The sequence below is a fragment of the Leuciscus leuciscus genome, assembly GCF_965113295.1.
Source record: "Leuciscus leuciscus genome assembly, chromosome: 2".
NCBI lineage: Eukaryota > Metazoa > Chordata > Actinopteri > Cypriniformes > Leuciscidae > Leuciscus > Leuciscus leuciscus.
Window position 1 is genome coordinate 3,143,163 of NC_138726.1, and position 26,982 is coordinate 3,170,144.

The 26,982-nt window shown below is 38.8% G+C and overlaps 1 protein-coding gene across 2 annotated transcripts in view; it reads left to right on the forward strand.

Annotated features, from left to right (window-relative positions):
* Positions 1 to 13,254, forward strand: part of acsf3 (acyl-CoA synthetase family member 3) — an 81,975-nt gene extending 68,721 nt beyond the window's left edge. For both annotated transcript variants that reach the window (XM_082160973.1, XM_082160974.1), the window contains exon 10: positions 12,791 to 13,254. In XM_082160973.1, coding sequence (XP_082017099.1) covers positions 12,791 to 12,917 — 127 coding nt within the window. In that variant the 3' untranslated portion in view covers positions 12,918 to 13,254. The remainder of the gene's footprint in view (positions 1 to 12,790) is intronic.
* The last annotated feature ends 13,728 nt before the right edge of the window (positions 13,255 to 26,982 follow it).

Below are 26,982 nucleotides of genomic sequence, written 5' to 3' on the forward strand. Positions count from 1 at the left end.
GAGTTATGTTTGGGACCATTTTACACCTTCATCATGGCTATAAGGTCGTGTGTCCACCAAAGCATTTTTTTCACGCGGCTGGCATATTTTTTCAGTTGTTTTCAATGGGAGCGCCGTGTTTTTAAAACGCCATGAGCGTAACGAGGCGCTGAGCGTTTTTCTCACGCTAAAGCGCTGAGCGCTCGGCATTTTTTACGGGTCGTAGAGAGTTGATGTTCAACTTTGGGTAAAACGCAGCGCTCATCACTGTCGCTTTTTACCCAACCGTCCAATCACAGTGGAGGAGGGGCGGGACTAATACCACACCGACCAACCGCCACATTCTGCTTGTACAACGTCAACAGATGACAACAACTAGCATAATAGCGGAACAAAATAATTTAAAACAAGAGCCAGAGAAAATATGTTACATTGTATCGACATTTTAATATAGAATCAACACAGAAACAAAATATGTGTGAAATGAGATACTAGTAACACTTTCGCGGATATTCCGTATCATAACAAGCAAAGCGTCTCAACTGAAAAAAATGCTACGCTGCCAAAACGCTCTCAAGCGCCCATAGCTAGGCGTTTTCAGCAGAGCGCCCATAGCTAGGCGTTTTCAGCAGAGCGCCCATAGCTAGGCGTTTTCAGCAGAGCGCCCAAAGCTAGGCGTTTTCAGCAGAGCGCCCATAGCTAGGCGTTTTCAGCAGAGCGCCCATATCTAGGCGTTTTCAGCAGAGCGCCCATAGCTAGGCGTTTTCAGCAGAGCGCCCATAGCTAGGCGTTTTCAGCAGAGCGCCCATAGCTAGGCGTTTTCAGCAGAGCGCCCATAGCTAGGCGTTTTCAGCAGAGCGCCCATATCTAGGCGTTTTCAGCAGAGCGCCCATAGCTAGGCGTTTTCAGCAGAGCGCTCATAGCTAGGCGTTTTCAGCAGAGCGCCGATAGCTAGGCGTTTGCAGCAGAGCGCCCATACCTAGGCGTTTGCAGCAGAGCGCCCATAGCTAGGCGTTTTCAGCAGAGCGCCCATAGCTAGGCGTTTTCAGCAGAGCGCCCATAGCTAGGCGTTTACAGCAGAGCGCCCATAGCTAGGCGTTTTCAGCAGAGCGCCCATAGCTAGGCGTTTACAGCAGAGCGCCCATAGCTAGGCGTTTTAAGCAGAGCGCCCATAGCTAGGCGTTTTCAGCAGAGCGCCCATAGCTAGGCGTTTTCAGCAGAGCGCCCATAGCTAGGCGTTTACAGCAGAGCGCCCATAGCTAGGCGTTTACAGCAGAGCGCCCATAGCTAGGCGTTTTCAGCAGAGCGCCCATAGCTAGGCGTTTTCAGCAGAGCGCCCATAGCTAGGCGTTTTCAGAAGAGCGCCCATATCTAGGCGTTTTCAGCAGAGCGCCCATAGCTAGGCGTTTTCAGCAGAGCGCCCATAGCTAGGCGTTTTCAGCAGAGCGCCCATAGCTAGGCGTTTTCAGCAGAGCGCCCATAGCTAGGCGTTTTCAGCAGAGCGCCCATAGCTAGGCGTTTTCAGCAGAGCGCCCATAGCTAGGCGTTTTCAGCAGAGCGCCCATAGCTAGGCGTTTTCAGCAGAGCGCCCATAGCTAGGCGTTTTCAGCAGAGCGCCCATATCTAGGCGTTTTCAGCAGAGCGCCCATAGCTAGGCGTTTTCAGCAGAGCGCCCATAGCTAGGCGTTTTCAGCAGAGCGCCCATAGCTAGGCGTTTTCAGCAGAGCGCCCATAGCTAGGCGTTTAAAGCAGAGCGCCCATAGCTAGGCGTTTTCAGCAGAGCGCCCATAGCTAGGCGTTTACAGCAGAGCGCCCATAGCTAGGCGTTTTAAGCAGAGCGCCCATAGCTAGGCGTTTTAAGCAGAGCGCCCATAGCTAGGCGTTTTCAGCAGAGCGCCCATAGCTAGGCGTTTACAGCAGAGCGCCCATAGCTAGGCGTTTACAGCAGAGCGCCCATAGCTAGGCGTTTTAAGCAGAGCGCCCATAGCTAGGCGTTTTCAGCAGAGCGCCCATAGCTAGGCGTTTACAGCAGAGCGCCCATAGCTAGGCGTTTACAGCAGAGCGCCCATAGCTAGGCGTTTTCAGCAGAGCGCCCATAGCTAGGCGTTTTCAGCAGAGCGCCCATAGCTAGGCGTTTTCAGCAGAGCGCCCATAGCTAGGCGTTTTCAGCTGGATAAAACACTTTAGTGGACACACGGCCTAAGTTTGCGTGTGCATTCGCAGCCTTTTGTTTTGTGCAAATGTAAGTTGTAAAATTGTGTTTATTTTGTGTAGGCCTATCTATATCTGATTTATCTCATATAGGATGCATTTGGTTAAGAATTAACGCTGTAGGAAAGCGTGCGGTGGGAATTTGTGAAAATTGACATCCCTAATAAGTATACAGTTTGATCATTATTGCAGTTTATTCTGGCCAAGAACTGCCCACTTAGGGGCTGTTCAGACAGAACACATTCTTGCATTTAAAAACGTGAGACGTACTCAGAAAGAGTAAAAAAAAAGCAGAACAGAATGTAGTGGTCTCCAGTCAGACTTTTATGAGATGTGCGGCAGCAAAAAATAAATAAAATAGTGCTGGGCAACAATAAATCTTGATTAATCGCATCCAAAATAATATGTGTGAACTGTGTATAATTATTTTGTAAATATTAATACACACACAAGCATGTATATATTTAAGAAAAATGTGTTATTTATATATAAAATATTTATATTTATATTAAATTCTGTATAAATATATACTGTATACAGACAAATATTTCTTAAATATATACATGCATATGTGTGTATTTTTATGTACAAAATAATTATACACAGTACACACATATATTATGTAAGCACAAACTTTTATTTTGGATGCGATTAATCTAGAGGTCGACCGATTCATCGGTTTTGCCGATTAATCGGCACCGATAGTTGATTGGTGGAACTATCGTTATCGGCAAAAATACATACCGATTGTTTTTCCTGGTTGCGTCCGTTGTTGGAGCAGCTGAGAAGCGCGCGCTGTCATTCATTACACAGTAAGAGAGAGCTGAGAAAGGTCTGCTGGCATCATGCAGTACAAGAGCGGCCTCTAGAGGTGTAATAAAAACTATCGCTGATGCCTCGTGTTGTTTATTTCGACACGTGATGCTGCGTGCTGCACTGAGAGCACTCGCTGCGTGGAGAGCGCTGACATTAGATGCGCGTTTAAAGCACCGACAGCTAAAAGGTAGTCTATGTATACACTGCATTTTTTCATATCATTATAAAGTGATTAATTTGTTGACTAAATGCTGCATTAGTAGAGAAAGAACAGCACAACAGTATGTTTGTTTGCCTTCGAGGCTGAGAGGACGCTAACATTAGTAGTACCGAAAGCGGTTAAAACACTGACAAAAATAAACGTAAGTCCGACCCGAATGTTTAATGTCACAATTGTTACCTCTATTTGCATTAGTTTATATCCAGCTGGTCACTTTTATGCATTAAATATGCAGAGAAGTTGCATATTTAAAGCTAGAGACGTAAGATAGCAAAGTGATATGTTCATACAGCCGACAGAAACATAAACAAATCAGAAAAGCATTCGATTTCGGTTATTTTTTCGTCATCACTTTAATACATGTTTTGTTATTTTGATTAGATAATCATCAAGTGTTTATAAAATAGAAGCAAAAGTGTGAGACTATACATTTAATATTTATGTCATTTCAGTGCTCTGGCATTGTAGATATTTGAATGTAACTGGTTTTATTTGTTATTTAGAGTATTACTTTTTGTTTCAGTTTGAATGAATGTCTTTTATTGACTTCAATATTTATTCATATTATATATTTATTTCATTTAGCATGTTTTCATGGTTCAATACAGTTTTATTATTTTTATAATAAAGTTCAGCACTGTTTTACTTTGAGTGTTATGTTTGTTTTTATCCAGTATCAATTTTAAAAACTATCGGTTGATTAATCGGTTATCGGCAAGTATGGCCCAACCTAGCTATCGTTATCGGTAAAATCCACTATCGGTCGACCTCTAGATTAATCGTTGCCCAGCACTAAAAATAATGCCAAAAAAACAGGATTATCAGTCGAAAGGAATGTTTTGCTGAAACGTGTAATATAATTCAGAATATCCAGAAACAACCATTATAAATGTATCCTCTGATATGTTGCTGACAAATTATATGTATTTGCAACTTAAAATATAGTTGCTGTAAACACGTTATAATACTTGCCCCGATACTTCGCCTGTTTGGTACAAAATTTTGATTTGGGGGGAGACACATAACACTTAGTGTACGTTTACACAACAACAGTGTTCTAAAAATGGAATAGACGACAATCTTGTCTGCTAAAACGACTAGAAACGCTGTATTCTGCTGCCAGGCCAGTAGATGGCGACGTCACTTTGTAAAGAAAAACTAAGCGGCTACAGACTGAACACGTAAAACGCATGCGCGCGACGTAACTTTTTTCACAAATTTGCGTTTTTGAAGTTTACTCGGAGACGATAACTGTATAGTTTTCAAAAATGTGCACTTTGAAACAAGTCAACAAAGTTAGCATTTTCAGGCCCCCGAAACGGCGTTGTCGTGTAAATGAAATGGCCAAAATGCAAAATGCGTTTTTAGTTGACAACGGTGTCATGTAAACAGCACCTTAGCTTAGCTCATGAATATTAATAACGTAACTATCCCAGTAGTCCTACCTGATAGGCTAAATGTAATAAATAGATGGTAGCCATAGTAGGATTACCATCTATTTGCTGGTGCATTTGTTGCTCTGTCAACGCTTCTTTCTATGGAAGCTTGTTTCCGCCATAGAATAAAACATTTTAAAAGATAATTGCGACTTTTCATCTCACAATTCTTCTGAACGGGGGCGGGGAGCAGCAGCTCATTTGCATTTAAAGGGACACACACACAAGAACAGCGTGTTTCTTACCCAAAAAGGGACAAATTTGACAAGCTATAATAAATGATCTGGGGGGTATTTTGATCTGAAATTTCACAGACACATTCTGGGGACACCATAGATTTATTACATCTTGTGAAAAGGGGCATAGTATGTCATCTTTAAAGGTGGAGTGGCAAATAGATTTTTGCATGTACAGTAATATGCATTAGACATGCACTGGTGCTCTGTGGTTGTGCCGTCTCAAGCTGAGACTAGTTTACACTGTACATCTACTGAATCTCTTACAGCTCCCCTAGAGGTCAGAATGTGAATGACAAGACAAGAATTTCCTAGTGTCAATCAAGCACACTTGAAAAAAAAAAAAAAAAAATAGGCAGGTGATGAAATGTTGCTGAAATGCACCGGCAGCCTCGTTGCGAGGAGTTTATTGTGGAGCACAGCGATGTGTTTGGTAGTGTTGCGTCAGTGTGTATGTGTGTGACGTGTTGAGTCAGACGTCGAGTTGGACTCCCTCAGGACATGCGTTAGACTCGAGAGGATTTTTAAAAGCCTCTGTATAAATAACAATACACACACATAGGCACACACTCTTGGATGAGATGCATGCTGCAAGAACAGATGTGTGTTTGGTGGGAGAAGGGGTAGAGAAAGAGAAGAGGTGATGTTGAGGAGAGAGAAACAGCGTCTGTCTTAGCAATGCAGGTTTATTCCTCATTCTCTCTCTCACTCTTTAACCCTCTGGTGCTCTTCATGTGTTGCTCATAAATGACCTTTTTTTTTTGTCAATGAATAGTGTACTATATTTTAGTTTGATAATGTTTTTTATTTAATATTTTGTGTTTTTAGGGGATATTTTTATACTAAGTTATGTATTTATAATCCATTGAATCACTTTTTGAGCATAGACCTGAAAATAGTCGTAAATCTTGAATGCTTTAGAGCACACTTAGCTCTAAATTAGAGCATTTAGAGCATGCTTTAGACTGAAGTGTGATCTCTTTTCAAAGACGACACTAGATTATTGCTGAAGTAAAAAAAAGTTTTTTTTAAAAAGTGAACTTGAAAAAAGTAACAGAATATTACGTGCATTGTTATGAAAAATGCACAAATACTATAAAAAAATTTTTATGAAAGATATATTTTCTAAATCATATTTTCATAAATATAAACAAGTCGTCTTCCACATTTGAGCTTGATATCTCAGTAAATGAGCTTTCAGTGAGATGTTGTTCGGCTGCAGTACCAAACGCTTCCACTAGAGGACATTCGTCTCCCATTCATTTCCAATGCGCTCATGTTTGACCGAGAGGAGCACAAGTGTGACTATTTTTTACATTTTTGTGTGTGTGTGTCTATTCACACAGCAAGTGCCAAAACCTTTACCAAATTTTGTACCATTCCGATGAAGGAAAAAACAAAACATATAATTTTTCGGTCAAAAATGACCGAAGAGCACCAGAGGGATTTCATTCTTGTAGCAGAAATTTAGCATTTTAGCCTGTCAGAAGACACATGTCCCTTAACAGGAAGTATCTCGGGGCTTCTTCTGTCTCTATGTGTGTGTGTGTGTGTGTGTGTGTGAGCTCCATATGGTGTGTGTGGTTCTTGCTGGTGTGTTTTTTGACCTGTCTTCGCCCCTCCAGCAAAGCCCAGCAAAGAGCAACATGCGCAGGGAAAGAGAGATGCTCACTCCTCCAGCTGTCATCTTGTGTAATCGTCACTCTATATGTGTCATAAGGCGTAGAGAGACAGGACATGATGAGCTGACACAAACACACACGCACAGAGAATGAGGTTACAGTGAAGAACTGAATATTCGGGAGAGAGAGAGGAAACATTAACAGAGAGACACCTTGCTGGAAGGGGCTTGTATTGAAGAAAGCTGAATATTTTCGCACACTCACAAACACGTCAGATGATAAAGACGGCTTCGGGCCTGTTGACAACCGCGAGAATGCAAAACATTTAATTAGCTCTGCGCTCCACTCTGCCTTTTAGTATTTGTCTTTATTTCACGCTGATTTCATTGTTTGTGGAATTAATCGAATTCCATGTGTCTCGCAGCGTTTAATACAAGAGAAGTTCCAGCAAAGAGGACGACGGCTGCGTTAAAAGATATGCAGGAGTGGTTTTTTTGTGTCATTTTCTGTAGTTATGTGTGTATTTCACTTGTGACGTTTCACATCTGCACAGTCATTAGAGTCTTTGCCTGAAGAGATTTTCACCACATGTTCCATATAAAACTAGCAGGATTAAATTATGACACATCTTTATTTTCTTTCCTCTGCCAGAGTTGAATTTTGTAAAGCTAAAAATCTTCTTTTAAAGATTTTGTTTTTCCAGAATGTACGTTTTTTTTCTTCGTAAGGAAAAGTCTGCAGTCTTGGACCTTCTTAACCTTTAAATGCAGGAATGTTTCACAAGGCGTTATTACATAATCGGGTCTTTATCGACCCGGATCTGGATGGATCTCGGTAGTATAAAACTCTCCTGATATTTTAATAACAATTACAAAAGAATAAAATAAAGCATATTTCGCTACCTTTCAGAACTTGGAAGGGTCAAATTTGAGCAAATGTTTTATCCATCATCATCAACATCTGCTCATATTCATATATCTATCGTTTTCAACGTCTTTAAAATCAATATTTGATCTCTGAGCTTCTTCTGGTGCCGCTATCAGTGACTAATATTTGCTTGCGTACAGAACTTGCTCTGCAGTAAATCACTGTTTTGCTGGGGATATTCTTGTGTTTTATGCCTGCTGTAATTATGAGTGAAACATCGGGTCATCAATGTGTATCAGACAGCGCCACCTTGAGGAATAAAGGTGAACTGCACTTATTGAGTCATCAGAGATTCAGTTGTTGAGCAGGAAAAACTATACTTATGCTATTACAAACATTGGGTCACTAGCCCCATTCTTACAGATCATTAACGAAAAAAAGTTGGTTTAGGGTTTAGTTACCCTTTAAAAAATTAATGAGGGGGAGTAGGGTTGGGGTAGGGTTTTCCAGAATACAGAATACAATACAATACTTTGGATACTTGTTATAAAATTTAAATTTCGATTCCTCTTATTGATTCTTTTGTGAGCGTTTCAATATGACTTTAAACCATTCAAGTGTGTGAGACTCCTGTGCTTTCAGAGCTGCACACACACATGCAACAGTATATTGGATCCGTGCAGCTCTTAAAGTGACAGCAGCCTAATATTCCTGCTCTATAATAACACTAATATTCCTGCTCTATAATAACACTAATATTCCTGCTCTATAATAACACTAATATTCCTGCCATCTCTATAATAACACTAATATTCCCGCTCTATAATAACACTAATATTCCCGCTCTATAATAACACTAATATTCCCGCTCTATAATAACACTAATATTCCCGCTCTATTATAACACTAATATTCCTGCTCTATAATAACACTAATATTCCTGCTCTATAATAACACTAATATTCCTGCTCTATAATAACACTAATATTCCTGCCATCTCTATAATAACACTAATATTCCCGCTCTATAATAACACTAATATTCCCGCTCTATAATAACACTAATATTCCCGCTCTATAATAACACTAATATTCCCGCTCTATTATAACACTAATATTCCTGCTCTATAATAACACTAATATTCCTGCTCTATAATAACACTAATATTCCTGCTCTATAATAACACTAATATTCCTGCTCTATAATAACACTAATATTCCTGCTCTATAATAACACTAATATTCCTGCCATCTCTATAATAACACTAATATTCCTGCCGTCTCTATAATAACACTAATATTCCTGCTCTATAATAACACTAATATTCCCGCTCTATAATAACACTAATATTCCCGCTCTATGATAACACTAATATTCCCGCTCTATAATAATACTAATATTCCTGCCGTCTCTAATAACACTAATATTCCTGCTCTATAATAACACTAATATTCCTGCTCTATAATAACACTAATATTCCCGCTCTATGATAACACTAATATTCCCGCTCTATAATAACACTAATATTCCCGCACTATAATAACACTAATATTCCCGCTCTATAATAACACTAATATTCCCGCTCTATAATAACACTAATATTCCCGCTCTATAATAATACTAATATTCCTGCCGTCTCTAATAACACTAATATTCCTGCTCTATAATAACACTAATATTCCCGCTCTATAATAACACTAATATTCCTGCCGTCTCTAATAACACTAATATTCCCGCTCTATAATAACACTAATATTCCTGCCGTCTCTAATAACACTAATATTCCCGCTCTATAATAACACTAATATTCCTGCCGTCTCTAATAACACTAATATTCCCGCTCTATAATAACACTAATATTCCTGCCGTCTCTAATAACACTAATATTCCTGCTCTATAATAACACTAATATTCCCGCTCTATAATAACACTAATATTCCTGCCGTTTCTATAATAACACTAATATTCCCGCTCTATAATAACACTAATATTCCCGCTCTATAATAACACTAATATTCCTGCCGTCTCTAATAACACTAATATTCCCGCTCTATAATAACACTAATATTCCTGCCGTCTCTAATAACACTAATATTCCTGCTCTATAATAACACTAATATTCCCGCTCTATAATAACACTAATATTCCCGCTCTATAATAACACTAATATTCCCGCTCTATAATAATACTAATATTCCTGCCGTCTCTAATAACACTAATATTCCTGCTCTATAATAACACTAATATTCCCGCTCTATAATAACACTAATATTCCTGCCGTCTCTAATAACACTAATATTCCCGCTCTATAATAACACTAATATTCCCGCTCTATAATAACACTAATATTCCTGCCGTCTCTAATAACACTAATATTCCCGGTCTATAATAACACTAATATTCCTGCTCTATAATAACACTAATATTCCTGCCGTCTCTATAATAACACTAATATTCCCGCTCTATAATAACACTAATATTCCTGCCGTCTCTATAATAACACTAATATTCCCGCTCTATAATAACACTAATATTCCCGCTCTATAATAACACTAATATTCCTGCCGTCTCTAATAACACTAATATTCCCGCTCTATAATAACACTAATATTCCTGCCGTCTCTAATAACACTAATATTCCTGCCGTCTCTAATAACACTAATATTCCTGCCGTCTCTAATAACACTAATATTCCCGCTCTATAATAACACTAATATTCCCGGTCTATAATAACACTAATATTCCTGCTCTATAATAACACTAATATTCCTGCCGTCTCTATAATAACACTAATATTCCCGCTCTATAATAACACTAATATTCCTGCCGTCTCTATAATAACACTAATATTCCCGCTCTATAATAACACTAATATTCCTGCCGTCTCTATAATAACACTAATATTCCCGCTCTATAATAACACTAATATTCCCGCTCTATAATAACACTAATATTCCTGCCGTCTCTAATAACACTAATATTCCCGCTCTATAATAACACTAATATTCCTGCCGTCTCTAATAACACTAATATTCCTGCCGTCTCTAATAACACTAATATTCCTGCCGTCTCTAATAACACTAATATTCCTGCCGTCTATAATAACACTAATATTCCTGCCGTCTCTAATAACACTAATATTCCCGCTCTATAATAACACTAATATTCCTGCCGTCTCTATAATAACACTAATATTCCTGCCGTCTCTATAATAACACTAATATTCCCGCTCTATAATAACACTAATATTCCTGCCGTCTCTATAATAACACTAATATTCCCGCTCTATAATAACACTAATATTCCCGCTCTATAATAACACTAATATTCCTGCCGTCTCTAATAACACTAATATTCCCGCTCTATAATAACACTAATATTCCTGCCGTCTCTAATAACACTAATATTCCTGCTCTATAATAACACTAATATTCCCGCTCTATAATAACACTAATATTCCCGCTCTATAATAACACTAATATTCCCGCACTATAACACTAATATTCCCGCTCTATAATAACACTAATATTACCGCTCTATAATAACACTAATATTCCCGCTCTATAATAATACTAATATTCCTGCCGTCTCTAATAACAGTAATATTCCTGCTCTATAATAACACTAATATTCCCGCTCTATAATAACACTAATATTCCCGCTCTATAATAACACTAATATTCCCGCACTATAATAACACTAATATTCCCGCTCTATAATAACACTAATATTCCCGCTCTATAATAACACTAATATTCCCGCTCTATAATAAAACTAATATTCCCGCTCTATAATAACACTAATATTCCCGCTCTATAATAATAGTAATATTCCTGCCGTCTCTAATAACACTAATATTCCTGCTCTATAATAACACTAATATTCCTGCCGTCTCTATAATAACACTAATATTCCCGCTCTATAATAACACTAATATTCCCGCTCTATAATAACACTAATATTCCCGCTCTATAATAACACTAATATTCCCGCACTATAACACTAATATTCCCGCTCTATAATAACACTAATATTCCCGCTCTATAATAACACTAATATTCCCGCTCTATAATAATACTAATATTCCCGCTCTATAATAACACTAATATTCCCGCTCTATAATAACACTAATATTCCCGCTCTATAATAATACTAATATTCCCGCTCTATAATAACACTAATATTCCCGCTCTATAATAACACTAATATTCCCGCTCTATAATAATACTAATATTCCTGCTCTATAATAACACTAATATTCCCGCTCTATAACACTAATATTCCCGCTCTATAATAACACTAATATTCCCGCTCTATAACACTAATATTCCTGCTCTATAATAACACTAATATTCCCGCACTATAACACTAATATTCCCGCTCTATAATAACTCTAATATTCCCGCTCTATAATAACACTAATATTCCCGCTCTATAATAATACTAATATTCCCGCTCTATAATAACACTAATATTCCCGCTCTATAATAACACTAATATTCCCGCTCTATAATAATACTAATATTCCTGCTCTATAATAACACTAATATTCCCGCTCTATAATAACACTAATATTCCCGCACTATAACACTAATATTCCCGCTCTATAATAACACTAATATTCCCGCTCTATAATAACACTAATATTCCCGCTCTATAATAATACTAATATTCCTGCCGTCTCTAATAACACTAATATTCCTGCTCTATAATAACACTAATATTCCCGCTCTATAATAACACTAATATTCCCGCTCTATAATAACACTAATATTCCTGCACTATAATAACACTAATATTCCCGCTCTATAATAACACTAATATTCCCGCTCTATAATAACACTAATATTCCCGCTCTATAATAACACTAATATTCCCGCTCTATAATAATACTAATATTCCTGCCGTCTCTAATAACACTAATATTCCTGCTCTATAATAACACTAATATTCCCGCTCTATAATAACACTAATATTCCCGCTCTATAATAACACTAATATTCCCGCTCTATAATAACACTAATATTCCCGCTCTATAATAACACTAATATTCCTGCACTATAATAACACTAATATTCCCGCTCTATAATAACACTAATATTCCCGCTCTATAATAACACTAATATTCCCGCTCTATAATACCACTAATATTCCTGCTCTATAATAACACTAATATTCCTGCCGTCTCTATAATAACACTAATATTCCTGCCATCTCTATAATAACACTAATCAAACAACAAAAGACAAAGAGAAAATTCACTTCTTCTTGACTGAATAACTTTTGTAACTATATTTGTAATGTATATTTTATTTATATCAAATAACAACGGACTGTAGAAATACATGATTTCTTTCTTCATTCTTCTAAAAGTGTGCCTTCTCTTCTGGTTCCTCCTCTCAGAGAGCACATGGCTTCATACACCATTCCCTCAGGACTGATCCTGGTGGAAAACATGCCCAGGAACCAGATGGGAAAGGTGAATAAGAAGGAGCTTCTATCCCGGTTTTTCCCGACTCGCTCTGACTGAACCGTGTCTGATCCGAGATCAGTCTTCAGAGAGATGAGAGTCTCCACCACACACTGGGAAACTGTTTCTGGATCAGATCTTGAGTGTGGAATCTCCTCACTGGACAGTAGAGGGCGACGCGAGTCATTCGATTATTACCCATGATGCAAAGCACTGTATTGGTTTTAATAGGCCTGATTTTGTGGTTCTTTATTTAGCAGGTAATAGAATGGAATTAAAAAATATCTGTTTTAAATTAAGACAGTGGTAATGAACTGACGACTATTATCTGTCGATTTAAAATGAAGAAATCAAATATTTTTGTAATGAAATTCTGAAATAAACTAATTTATTTGGATCAGTGATGTTCTTTTAATGTGATATCAAGTGTTTGTGTGTGTGTGAGAGAGAGAGAGAGAGAGAGAGAGTGTATGTGTATGTGTATGTGTGTGTGTGTGTGTGCGTGTGCAGCTGTGTGTACACAGGTGTGTGTTCAGGTCTGAAGGCGGTGTGGTCTAGTGTAAGAGAGAGTGATTACGGCACAGATGTTCTCTCTCTTCTCTTCTCGCTCGCTCTCACTGATAGTAAATCTACAGATAAGTCATTGTATTGGTTTGTGAGAGAACAAGTGTCGTGGTTCGTTCAAGAGTCTCTTACTGTCTCGTCCTGTGAATCTCAGGCCAGTCTTTCATGTGTCATATACATCCAGAACACTCAGATGCAAAGCTTTTAAAGGGGTCTCAAGAAATCCATTTATTCCTTTATCTTTCATAAGAGTCCCATTAAAACACCCTACAAGTTTCAGAGCTTAAAACGTCCTCATTATAAACAAAGCATTTATAATCCCTGAAAAGTGCCTTTAAAATCATTTCAGACAAAGGCTCAGAATGAAGGTCGAAAATAATCCTTTTTCCACGTATATTTTTATTTATTTATTAGTGCCAAAAAACTTTATTAACATTAGTGAACCTCAAGGAACTAGTGTCATGACCCCTTTAAAGCATCACAGAGCCACATTTCCAGGGAATTTTACTGATTAATGGCTTAGTCTCTTAAAGTAGGAGAAAAAATAAATAAATACATGGACGTCCATTTGAAAAGTGTTATGTGTCTGTCCTGATCTGGTCACGTACAGCAGTGAAAAACAACGCTGAATCAAATCAATAAATCCAACTAAGCATAACAGGGAGCCTGTACGGTCAAATTCTACTGTTATTTCCTATTCATATTCATCGGTGACTTCGGTGGCAGATTCTGATACTGACGGGTTCAGTGAGATCCATAAAAACATAAATCAACATTATGCAAGTGTGTTCAAACCACAAGTGACATGAAACCTTCGAAGTTCAGAGGACATTCCCTTGTGAAAAAATATATCAGAAATAATAGAATAGAAATAATAGAATTATCTATAATTAAGTGCATGTAATGTTTTCAGGCACTCGTTATTTGTATGAAAATGCATTATAATTTATATTAAATGCAATTAGTTGAACTTAAGAGTGCTTTTTGACCAACTTAAGTCTATCTTTATATGCAATTTCATAATTACTTCTATCGTCTTTGAAATATGTTTAAAGTGCACTGCCGAATGTACTGACTTATAATAGACATCTAAAATATACTTTACTGTAATCTCTATTCAAACTTGTATTTCAGTTTTGTAATTGCACATTTGTAATGATTAAGTTAGAATTTAGTACATTTTTACTTTAAATGTAATTTTGAGTAACACACCACAGTTAAAATTTAAATCAAGTATAGTCAACATGTCAAAATAAGTCCACTTCTTTAAAGCACAAAACATTAATGATTAGAAATGTACTTTAAATGTACTTTCTTTGTTAAGAAACAAAGTCACGAAAGTACTTTAAGTACATGTAAGTGGCCTTTTATTTCTTTTATACTATATTATCTGCAAGTGCAGCTTTTTAAAATGTGCTTTTAAAATTTTAGGTGCAAATAGAATAAATCATGATTTTAACGGTAAAAGACTGTAAAAATGCTACAGTGAAAAACTGTTAAATTGGTAAACAGAAAGTTTCCGCACTATATACAGTGAATAACTGTGATGGATCTAACCGTTTTATTTTATTATTTATTTTACAGTAAAATACCGTTAAATGTGAAGTTTTTGGACGAGAAAAAGAACAAATCATTATAATAATCAAGCTTAGCTCGGCTGCCCAGAACAGAACCATACCGCTAATCCTAACTGGTATGCTAATTGTCAATCGTATTTGACGATAGTGGTCCTGACAGAAATAATTTACAGTGAAAAAACGTAAATTGACATTCCCACAATTCCCTGCGGGTGACGCTTCACATTTGATGTATTTTTGTTGAAATAACTGTTTCTTCATAGTTTTTCTTAGTTTTTTCTAATCAGTTATGTACATTAGGGTTTTATGTTACATTTAATGTTGTTAAATTAATGTTTATTGCATTTTTTAAATGTCATGTGTGTTACCATGATGGTGTTTAGTGTTCGACACTGTGCAGCTTCTATATATCAGTAATAACTATCTGAGCTTGTGGAAAAGCTGCTTGTGATGAGCTTTAATTCATCATGTGACTCTAATAACTACTGTGATTGGTGGTTGTCAGTGTATTACAACGGTAGAAAACAGAAATTAGTACTTCAGTATGTCGGTAAATTAACAATATATCAGATAATGAAATACATTTTTTACTGTAAATTTTAGTTAAGTCTGTAAAACCTAAAATGTTGCTACTGTATTTTTACAGTAAATATCTGGCAACCACAGCTGCCAGTTTTTTACCGTAAATTTAACCGATTTTTTTTTTTTACAGTATAAGCACGCTGCTTTTTCACAGTGGATTCTTAAATAATTTTGTATATTGTTAACATTTATAAATTTCGATATTTGATTTTGAGTGCATTTTTGTTTACTTTAGTGCGCTGAACAATTCGGCCAGTATTGAACCAGTTTCTGCGCCTCACTGGGCAGCGTCCTTCTGTTCCTGTGTCTCCTTCTGAGTGTGTGTAAATGAACTGACGGTGCTGCAGTTTCCCTGTAATAAATCACCAGGATTCCTCCGAGCGTCTCACATCACGACGCGAAGCTTCCAGAGAGAGAGACTGACAGAGGCTCTGAACCTCCAGCACAGGCTGATGGGGATTGGAGAAGATACGGAGGTAAAATAGATGTTGAATGAACAGAGGCAGTCAAGCGGGAAGAAGAGAGAAGCTCCAGAGAGCTGATTAAGAGAGTTCTGGATCGATGTGTGTCCGGGTGGAGGACGATGGATGATCCGCTGGGTCTCGGTGTCGGACAGGAGAATATAAAGGTGGCACACACACAGAAGAACACAGGAGCGGTTGGATGCGGTGACAGCACTGACTGTGAAGATTGTTTTTGTGTATTTGCGTGGGGGAAAGTTGCTCCCCACGGCTCGAGAATGATAAAACGTCTGCAGCTCCAGTCAGACATACAAGAGTGCACAAACACACACACACACACACACACTAACAAACACCCTAGCTTGCATGGATGTCCAGTGAAGCGTGGTGTAGTGGGCTGTCTGCAGATGGATGCTTATTGGGCCCCTGGGCTCTGTGAGGGCCACAAGAGACGAGAGAAACATTCAACTGGACTCTATACTTGGTTATTATTGCGGTTATTTTATTACCAGCTTTCACACACAGTGAGCAAAGAAATAAACAGACATGGACCACAACCAGGATTCACATAACAGGGAATGAAGAGGGAACTTTAATCTTAAAGGATAACTCTCGGCAAAATGCAACCTAGGCTCTTTTTGTGAATCTACCCGAGGCAAACTTTCTTTTAAAAGCATCATTAGAATGGAAACGCCACTTTTAAAGGTGAACTGAGTAACTTATTTACCTTAACCGAACAGCTTCGGAGTCATTGGAATGGTTATATGACATTTTTCGGGTTGAATGGTGGTCGTCTCACACCCCCCGAGCACCTGTGAGTGGAAAAACCACACTTGCAACTTTGGGCCGCCGGCCTCAGCGTAGGAAGTATCACGTGATATCAGGTCTCGCGATGTAACAAATTGCTTTACGGCACTGCACACATACAGTGGCTGTTTCTCAAAACCAAGAATGCAAAGAACGGACTTGTGTTCTTGGGGAGAACACTCTTGCTAGTTGTTCTTGGAAGAATGAACTCACAAGGCGACGAGCACACAGAACGCCGCTGACAGTTTGAGATGATGTGTTCTTGCTGCAATAATACCCCAGCACAGACGCCGTCTGCAGTACCCAAACATAACGCGATTTAAATAACGGTTTAAACGGGTTAAATAACGGGTTTAAATAACCCAAACATAACTCCTTCCTCGAATGCCGAAATTAATGCTGGGATATTTCTGCCGTCAAGTTCACACAAGTTACCAACCGCTGCATCCTCTGTAAAATGGGCGTGTCAAGAACACTTCTTGCCAAAATGCAAACTTGTGTATTGGGACAGTACTTGGGCAGAATGATGACGTTTCACAAGTTCACAAGTACAGACAAGAACGCATATTGAGAAACGGCCACTATCTAAACATTTATTTGCTAGCCTTCTTTGTATCATACATACCAGTGGACATGGCTCCGTGCATTCGCCGGGTTCTTTGAAAACAAATGCACATGACCAGCGGGAGAAGATGGGAGGGGGAGAGTCGCCAACGAGTTTTGATGACAGTGTTGTCAAATATCTATTCCGAAGCTGTAGGGGGAGCTCTATAGAGAAACCCGCGGGCAAAAAGCGAAATCGGCAAAGCTGCATGGTTCTGCTTTAAGTTTGACCGTATTTTTGTTTTCGGTTAAATGCCTTGTGAATGGGAGTGTTTGGGGCACGACTATGATAGCATCATTAATCGCTATTTTTAAAACACTAAGAAGGCTCGACACAACATGAAACTGTGCTGGAAGTGTCACCAGAGGCTCTACACATGAACTCCAGCATTGAGAACAGTGTTTGTGGACACAGAGTTTACTAAAAAGAAAGGTTTTGAACAACTCACTGTAACTGTTGGGTCAAAATCAGAAAATCAGTTTTTATATTAATTAATATTTCACAATGACAGGGTGGACATGTTAAGCTTGACAACACGCAACTACAAACACAATATGATGAAAGTTAGGAAATATAAGTGTAGATACTTTCTGTGTGTGTTGCAGATGTTTTAACCTCCACTGAAGAAAGACCAAATGGGGGAGGGGATGGCACTGAGTACATCCGTGAATTTATATGGAACTAAGCTTTAGGAGCTTTCCATCTTTACTCTCCTCCCTGTTACGTTCAGGGGGGTAATCGAGCGCTCGATTTCCGTACCACCCCCGGCGGCCGCCATTGGCTAACAAGCCTTCACCTGCTGTTAGCATCCCATTGACTCCCATTCATTTTGGCGTCACTTTGACAGCGAATAACTTTACATCTGAGGCGTTTAAAGACTCCATTTGTCCATTATTTATTTCTTAAGAAACACGACAATGTATAAAATGCTCCATTACCTTGTATCTTACGTTATGGCCCCGTAGAAGCAGTTTTTGTAAAAACAGGCTAACGACTGCGTCATAACCACGCGACTCTCTGGAAATTACCGTAGAGACAGGAGGAGAAGCTCACAGTCAATCGGGGGGACGTGGAGGCATAAAGTCCGATAAAGTCAAGGGAGAAGCCCATAGAGAATCGTAAAGTTTCTCCTGCTCCTAGCTCATGGACAGCTCCTACTCACGCTCTCCGTCTCTGCAAGTTTCGGAAGGGAATGATTCAGATTTCTCTTGGCACAGCTCCTAGAAGACTTACAACTGTCAGACAGGCTGCTCACGTCACATCCACGTCGTCAAGCTCAGTTTGAGTCTGCGCAGTACGCTCGGCAATCAGGAAATGAGTGCTTCTAATTTGCTTCACTTTTCTCCGTTGAAACCATAGACTGTAAAAAATATGGACAAAGCGTCTGTGACGTCACCCATAGACTTCTGAAGAACAGTTTTGAGGCCGTTTATGGGGGGTATGGGCGGCGCCATATTTCAATACAAATGTTCAGAAAGGATAACTTACAGGTATGATGTGTTGTGTCAGATCATGGCCGAGACGTCAAATTTCAGGAATTCCACTCGGCGCAGCCTATGCTCGTTGTCAGCTGTCAATCAAGCTGTCAATCGCGCCCTTATTTGTCATACATTTTATATCTAAATACGATCTAAACTAACGAGTTAGAAAAAAAATCACCCCCCTCACAGTTGTCAGGCACTCGGAACCTATCGAAAAATACAATAAAAGTCCATGGGACCAACCTGTAAAAACATGAATTTATGCTGTGAAAACGGACATTTTAACATGGGGTGTATGGACATTTGCTCCCTTTTGGGACCTGCCCCTAGCGGATTTTCGATGTATTGCAGTTTTTCGCACTTCCGGGTAGGCTTCATTTTTCAGATTAGAATGTTGCCGCTTGGTTGAAACCTATGGGGTCGCTGTGTCCAGTTTATATACTGTCTATGGTTACGTTGCATTCGGAGATCGACTATTTTTGACTGTCAAAATGCGGGCGGACACAGAGACAGTGAGTTGTTCAAAATCTTTCTTTTTAGTAAACTCTGTGTACACCAAGGTTATTTTCGTAAACGAAAACTGAAACTAAGACTAAAACTATTGGTCAAAAAACATTTTCGTAAACTGAAAAGAAATTCATAATAAATGAAAAACTAAAACTAAACGAAACTGACAACAGTTACTGAAAAACTAACTGAAATAAAATAATAATTAGCAAAAATAAATAATCGTTTTTGTATTTAATAAGCTCTTTACTTTGGTGGAAAGTCTGACCTGTGGCTGTTTAGGGAAATGCCTGTAAATGGCGCTTCACACTCGTGAAGTTGCTGAGGCGATTAACCGCTGTCCTGTGACGCGCTCAATGATGGACCAGCGAATACATCGCTAGTCCTAAGCTGCTGTTCATAAAGGATGCGTCTGTGGCAGTGGAATGGGAAATAATAACTCAAGGTAATGAGAAGCAAGTTGAACAACTTTTAACTTGAGCGAAGCGTTTTTGGAATGTCCTTTCATTTGCGAGACGCGGGTGCAACAGCAAAACAAGTCCGTCAAGCACAAAAATACCTTTAATGTGATGTCATGCTTTCATGAAGGTTGACAGGCTGAAAGGTGCTGTTGTTATCTTTGTTTTTACAAAAGTTTTTCTGCTAAAAATATTGTTATCCATGTGGAGACACTACTACACACACACACACACACACACTAAACAACCGACCCCTAAACATACCCATCACACACACACACACTAACCCAACCCCTAAACATACCCATCACACACACATGCGCGCGCGCACACACACACACACTAACCCGACCCCTAAATCGACCCATCACACACATTTTCAAAAAAACTCATTCTGTGTGATTTAATTTAGGCCCACAGTGACACAAGTCCCCATGAGTGTGTGTGCATTCAGGTTTAAGTCCCCACCACAATAGAAAAACATGTACACACTCATACACACTCACACACTGCATAGATACTTCATTATTTCACTATACTTCATTATTTCACACTGGCTTCACAGCAGGTTGTCAGATTAATTTAGCTGTTTTTTGTTGTTGTATGTACCAGTGTCACTCTGAAAAAAGTAAACTAATGTTGAACAAGATTTCATCTTTAATATGAATTAGTTTGTCTGTATTTTTCATCGTTTTTTTTTTTTTCTTGTATACTTTTAAGTTCCATTTATTTGGTGCTTTGTTCAATCTCAAACCATTATTTTAATTTTTATTATTAAGATGTCTGCACAAGAGTTAACTGTAATCTCGGCAAACATTAAACTTTGCTGAAATTATGCGTCTCGCTTTGGTCTACCCTGGAAGTGTTCTGTTTGCTCTGCTAAACTATAATTACTAAAACTAAAACTAAAACTGAAACTAAATAAAATAAAAAATAAATAGAAATGTGTTTGCAAAATAAAAACTAAACTAAAACTAACAAAAACATTAATGAAACTAACTAAAACTAAACTTAAATTTAAAGCAAAATTGAAAATGATATTAAAATAAAAACTAATTTAAAAAAGCAAAACTATAATAACCTTGGTGTCCACAAACACTGTTCTCCATGCTGGAGTTCATGTGTAGAGCCGCTGGTGAGACTTCCAGCACAGTTTCATGTTGTGTCGAGCCTTCTTAGTGTTTTAAATATAGTGATTTTTGATGCTATCATAGTCGTGCCCCAAACACTCCAATTCAAAAGGCAATTTGACCGAAAACAAAAATACGGTCAAACTTAAAAGTGGCGTTTCCATTCTAATGATGCTTTTAAACGAAAGTTTGCCTCGGGTAGATTAACAAAAAGAGCCTAGGTTGCATTTTGGCAAGAGTTACGCTTTAAAGGTGAACTAAGTAACTTTTTTTACCTTAACTGAACAGCTTCGGAGTCATTGGAATGGTAGTCTCGCGTAGCCAGACCTTCAGACTGACGGCAGAAGGTCTGGACTCTATCGCAGCATTTCTTGGCCAAGGACCGCCCAAGAGGACGTTTGACTGACATGTAACACAACCAATCACAGTTTGTTTTGTACCGCGTCATATTTAGGGGCGTGACAATATAATGCTGATGTCCCTACAATAACAGACCGGTGTGCATCTAATAAATTATTCATTCAAGAACCTTGTGCAAGTTTACTGTATCAATGGAGCCGCGAACTTCACATACTTTTGAAAATACAGCGTTTAGTTGATCGTGGTAAGCGCTCATTGTCTTAGTTGTAAAAACAACGGCTTTCTTCTTCCACGAGGGGTTTTGGCGTCATGACATTTGTTTCCCGGCGGACCGAAAATAAACGCGACACTCGCGCCCCCCGGAAATCCGATAAAATTCAACCAATCAGATGACGACTTCGACATTCCTGAAGTGTTTCCAGTTAAGTGTACCATATGCATCAGACGTTTAGCCAACGTTCCGTGGGCGTGACGTCTGAGGCTGAGACTATTGGAATGGTTATATTTAGGGATGCACCGATCCACATTTTTTCACTTCCGATCCGATCCCGATACCTGAATTTGGATATCGGCCGATACCGATACTATTCCGATACCAGAGCTGTGTTTGCTTTAATATTTTTAGTATCATTATTGTTTATTTTATATGATGCTGAAATAAACTCCTCTCAACAGGCAAGTATGATATGTAGGCCTACATATTTATGCATGTATGGTAAGTATAAGGTCAGAAAAGGAAGTCAGAAAAACAGTAAATCCTGTTAACAGGAAAAATCCCATTCTGAAAACAAATATGCAACTGTAGGTCATGTCAATATTTATTACATTCCCAAAATGTCAAATATTTTGAGTCTTGAAATATAAGAAAAGTGCAAGTGTAAACATCTTACACACACACACACACACACACACACACTATCTAAAGGGTGATCCTCGCTCCGATGCTGTAACTCTCTCGATGAATGCTCGATCAACATCAGCCATGTGCAAACAGACAAGCGGATTTCGCCTCAGACGCGCGTCAATTTCGCTTCAAACTTTTGCTTTTTACGAGCGTCAATTTCGCTCTGGGCGCGCGAATGGATTCAAAATATTCAAGCGTCCAACTAGACGCGGCAGACGCGAATTTGACGCGCTATTCGCGTTTGGTGTGAACGCACAGTAACGTGGTGCTTTTTTAAATGTTTGATTGCATTCGTTGTGTTGTACGACGCGACACGCGAGGGAGCTTCAACGAGCTCTGAATTACGGCTTTGCAAACATTGCATTTTGCTGTCTTGCTCTGCGGTGTTTCCAGTGTGAAGAATTTCCACACAGCGGCCGCAAACTCCGGAATGGATTTCCTGAGCGGTGGCGTGTCTCATAACTCTGTGTCTCATTGAGCCGCGCCTCCGTTCAGGAAATCCATTCCGCAGTTTGCAGCCAGCTAGCAGACTAGCCGGCGGGAATCACTTTTGGAGTCATTTCAGCAGACAACGTTAAAGCGCAGACATGACTCAAGGATATCGGATATCTCCGCAGGTTGGATCGGGAAAATCCGATACGTGAATTACGCTGGTTTCGGTCCCGATACCGATACTGGATCGGATCGGCCCCATCCCTAGTTATATTACTTATTTCGGGTTGAATGGTGGTCGTTTCGCACCCCCCTGGTGCCCGTGAGCGGAAAATACGCCCTTGCAACTTTGAGCCGGCGGGCCGCCAGCCGCTGCGTCAGGAAGTCTCGCGTGATATCAGGTCTCGCGATGTAAACAATTGCTTTACGGCCAAAAGAAATCTGCTAAAATGCTGTCATTATTGCGCTCCCTCACGCTGTCCGAACCCGAATGAAGAAGGCGTTTTAAAGAATGTCCCATCTGCTTTGATGTCGTTGATCTATAGCCTCTGGTGTCTGAGAATCAACAACGAGTTTTTACAACAGTGTTGTCAAATATCTATTCCGAAGCTGTGGGGGGAGCTCTAGAGAGAAACCTGCGAGCAAAAAGCGAGAATACAGCGAAGAAGTCCCGAAGCTACTGAGTGCTGCTTTAACTAAAGTACACTGTAAATGATTTCTGTTGTTTTCACAGCATTATACTGTTTTTCTCAACAGTTTCTTGCTGTATAACCTATGTACAGTATGTTACTGTAGATTGTGTTGCTTTCACAGTATTATTTTGTGTTTTCAACAGTTATGTAGGGGTACTGTGCACACAGTTGACAGTATGTTACTGTAGATTTTCAATGCATTCTAGGAAATTATCAGTTACTGTAAATCTAAGTACAGTAGTGCAAATTGACCGCGAAAAACTCCACACACTGGTAAAACTGCTCGCCTACTGACGTTATTCTTACATTAAACATTTTCAGGACTGGGTGACCATTAACAGTCTTATTTTCTGTCAGTGGGGGGTGCATGAGAGCGCATTTGAAATGTAGACCTTCATCATCTGGTAAGTAATAAATCTTAATATTTGTATGCATGGATTCTAGCTAATAACTTTCAAGTTATTTAGAATAGCTGACCACGATTTCGATATTCAATTTAATTTATTCTCAATAATTTACTGTAAGCTGTGTTCAATACGATACTCTAGGTTTCAATGTAGTTTGGGACATGTTACTGTAAATTTAAATACAGTAGTACGAAATTACAGCGAAAAATAACCACAAGCTGCCATTTTATGAAGAACTCCTCATTTCCCTGAGCAACGTTGAGAGCAAGTGTTCGCCATAAATATCTGGTTAGTGATGAATCTTTATATATTTTTTTGTGTATACACTGAAAAAAATCTTAATTTTTTACTAAGAATTACAAAGAAACACATTGAATTAACCCTTTATGGTATGCATTATGCTCTAACCATGAAATATTTTTTCGAATAAGTTTTTATTACATGAAATGACTTCAATCATAAAAAAAAGAAGAAAAAAAAATATATTTTTGTTGCTGTACCACAGTGGAAAATGGAGTGAGAAAATAATAAAGATGTGACTCCTGAAACTGTACAGTGTGTTCGTGGTGAACGAGATTTCCCCAAATCCACCCTGGCCCTCACAGCACTTCATTCATATGATAATGACCCGTTTCAAATGGTTGTCAATGAACTTCTCTTGACTAAGAGCTGGACTGCGCCGTTCAAGCTCTCATCGTGAATGAGCCACAATCTGACCAGAGTCACGTCTTTTTTTATTTAATGTAAAGTACATATTTATTGATTTTAATGTGTGGAGATTTGTTCCCCTAACAGTGTCCAATTATATCATATAATAGCTATAATTTGTCACATTCTCTCTTTACCTGTTTCAGCTTTGTGTCCATCTAGATAAGGTCTGTGAATGCAGTTTAATCCAGTTCACAGAGATTATGTTCCTGCCAAACATTAGACGAGTATGTGTACAGTTGAGACTTATTGAACAACTTCTTAAAAACCACAAAACAGAAAATGTGAGAATCTGGCTTTGCCGTCACAGGGGAAATTATTTCAATTAAAAGTTGCAACATAAATGTTATGATTGTTGTTTTTGGTGAACAGAAGTATCAATATTTTTCAATAATATTAGTGTGAAAACACTTTTAAGATGTGCAAGAGAAACTCACTCACTGCTCTTGACTGAATTCAATTAAACATTTTCAGATCAAATATTTAAAATGCACTGTCTTTGTTGTTTCTACACTCATGGAGATTAAATGTAAAATTATAGCAATATAAAAATACATTAAAATTGTAATGTTAGGTGCGATTAATCGCAGAAAAATTTGCGATACGTTTTTTTTTTTTTTTGATCGATTGATGGCACTAATATGATGGCACTAATATGCACAGATGAATTGTTCACAATAAGATCTATAATATGCATTTGTATAATAGATAGGGTGAATATTCAATGCATGCTGACTGTAAAGAGACTAGTGATTCACATAACTCTGTGTGAGGCGTTTAATGCAAAAGTGCTTGTGCATTTGGTTTTATTAATGATCTGACACTCCAGCTCAACATTTTGGGAAACGGGAAGATGAACACTGAATTATCATGTCCCAGCACTCATAATTTGGTGTGCTCAACAATAGATGTGGACAAGGTCATGTGAGAATAAATAACAGGCAGACTGGCTAAAGATCTATCATCCCGGACGACTACGAGCACGGCGGAGCTCCGGCTGACAGGATCATTAATAAACCGCTGGGATCGTGATCGATCGCTTTGATGGATGATCAGACTCATAGATACTATAAAACACCTGGCCGTCATTCAAGGCAGGCTGAGGCTGCCAATCCACACGTATTAACAAAGAGCTGGAAATACAGATAAGGTGTGATCAGCATGTGCTGACACTACAGTAACTGTAAAACCAAGGCCTAAATTAACACTGTACATGAAACTGTGTCACTCGCCAGTTGGTAACACTTATGAATTCTAACAATGCATGAACGTGAACAAATATGAATGAACAGTTGACGGGCCAGCGCTGCATCATCACGAAAGTTGAAGTTTTGACAATTTGACAAGAAGATGCGATAGGGAACTCAGTTTGTCACTAGCGTGCTATGAGGAAAGTTGAGTGTGCGCGCAGAAAGCCGAGTCTCATACAGAGCGCAAACACTAAACTGAGTTCTCTTTCAGGTCTTCTTGCGCTTGAGTGGACAAATTCACACAAAATGGTCAAAAAATAGCGAGAATCCTAGTTAACACAGTCGGTTAAGGGAACGTAAACGCGTGTGTAACACTATCAGTATATTAGATCCATGCATTCGCTCTTAAAGTGACAGCAGCCTAATAAAAGACAAAGAAAAAAATCATTCCCTTCTTGACTGAATAACTTTTGTAACTTTAATAAGGATTAATTAATAAAGATTTGAAGAGTATGTAGTGTTATTTTACATTTGCTTACTTTTTTAATTTCTGTACCTGAAAATCTGCAAAGCACTGTTTATTTCATTTGCATCTTTGCTATTTTTTTCTGTATTTTTCATTTGCATCTTTGCTATATTGTATTTATTTGTGCTTTTTCTTTTGCTTGTGATTTGTTTTTTGTTTTGTTATCTCTGCCTGTTTACTTGTCTTTAATAATGTTTTAATGTATATTAGTTAGGCTAGTAGTTTTAGCTGTGGCATCGAAACTAGAAGATTCTAGAAAACACAGGATGAGATGGAGACTCCCTGTGCGAGCACATGCGAGTTACTGGTGGACTTGTCGGTGAATGGTGGATGGTAGATTCGTGAATGGTGGATGGTAGATTCATAAGAAGAATTGGATTTACGGGACGCATCATCAGTAGTGTTCCTCTGGGTCATGGGGTGTTTCGGCCTTTGACACTATATACCCTCTCCAGAGGCGGCCAGCTCTAGGTTGATCAGACCTCAGCTTGCGTCCCGAGTCCAATTAGCCATGAGAGTCACCTTGTTGTCGAGTGGACATCTCAGGGGACTGTACATGGCAGAGACGTCCTGTTCCCTGAGTCAAGCCAAAGCCGACTTATCTCCTGGCACGCTACTTGGGGGCCCAGCTGGGGTCGTTCCTCTTCAGCCAGAGCCACTGGCTGCTTCTTTCTGCTGCCTCTGATGCAGCTTTAACGGCTGTGCGCTGGTTCTGGCCCTTAATTCCCAGGTCCC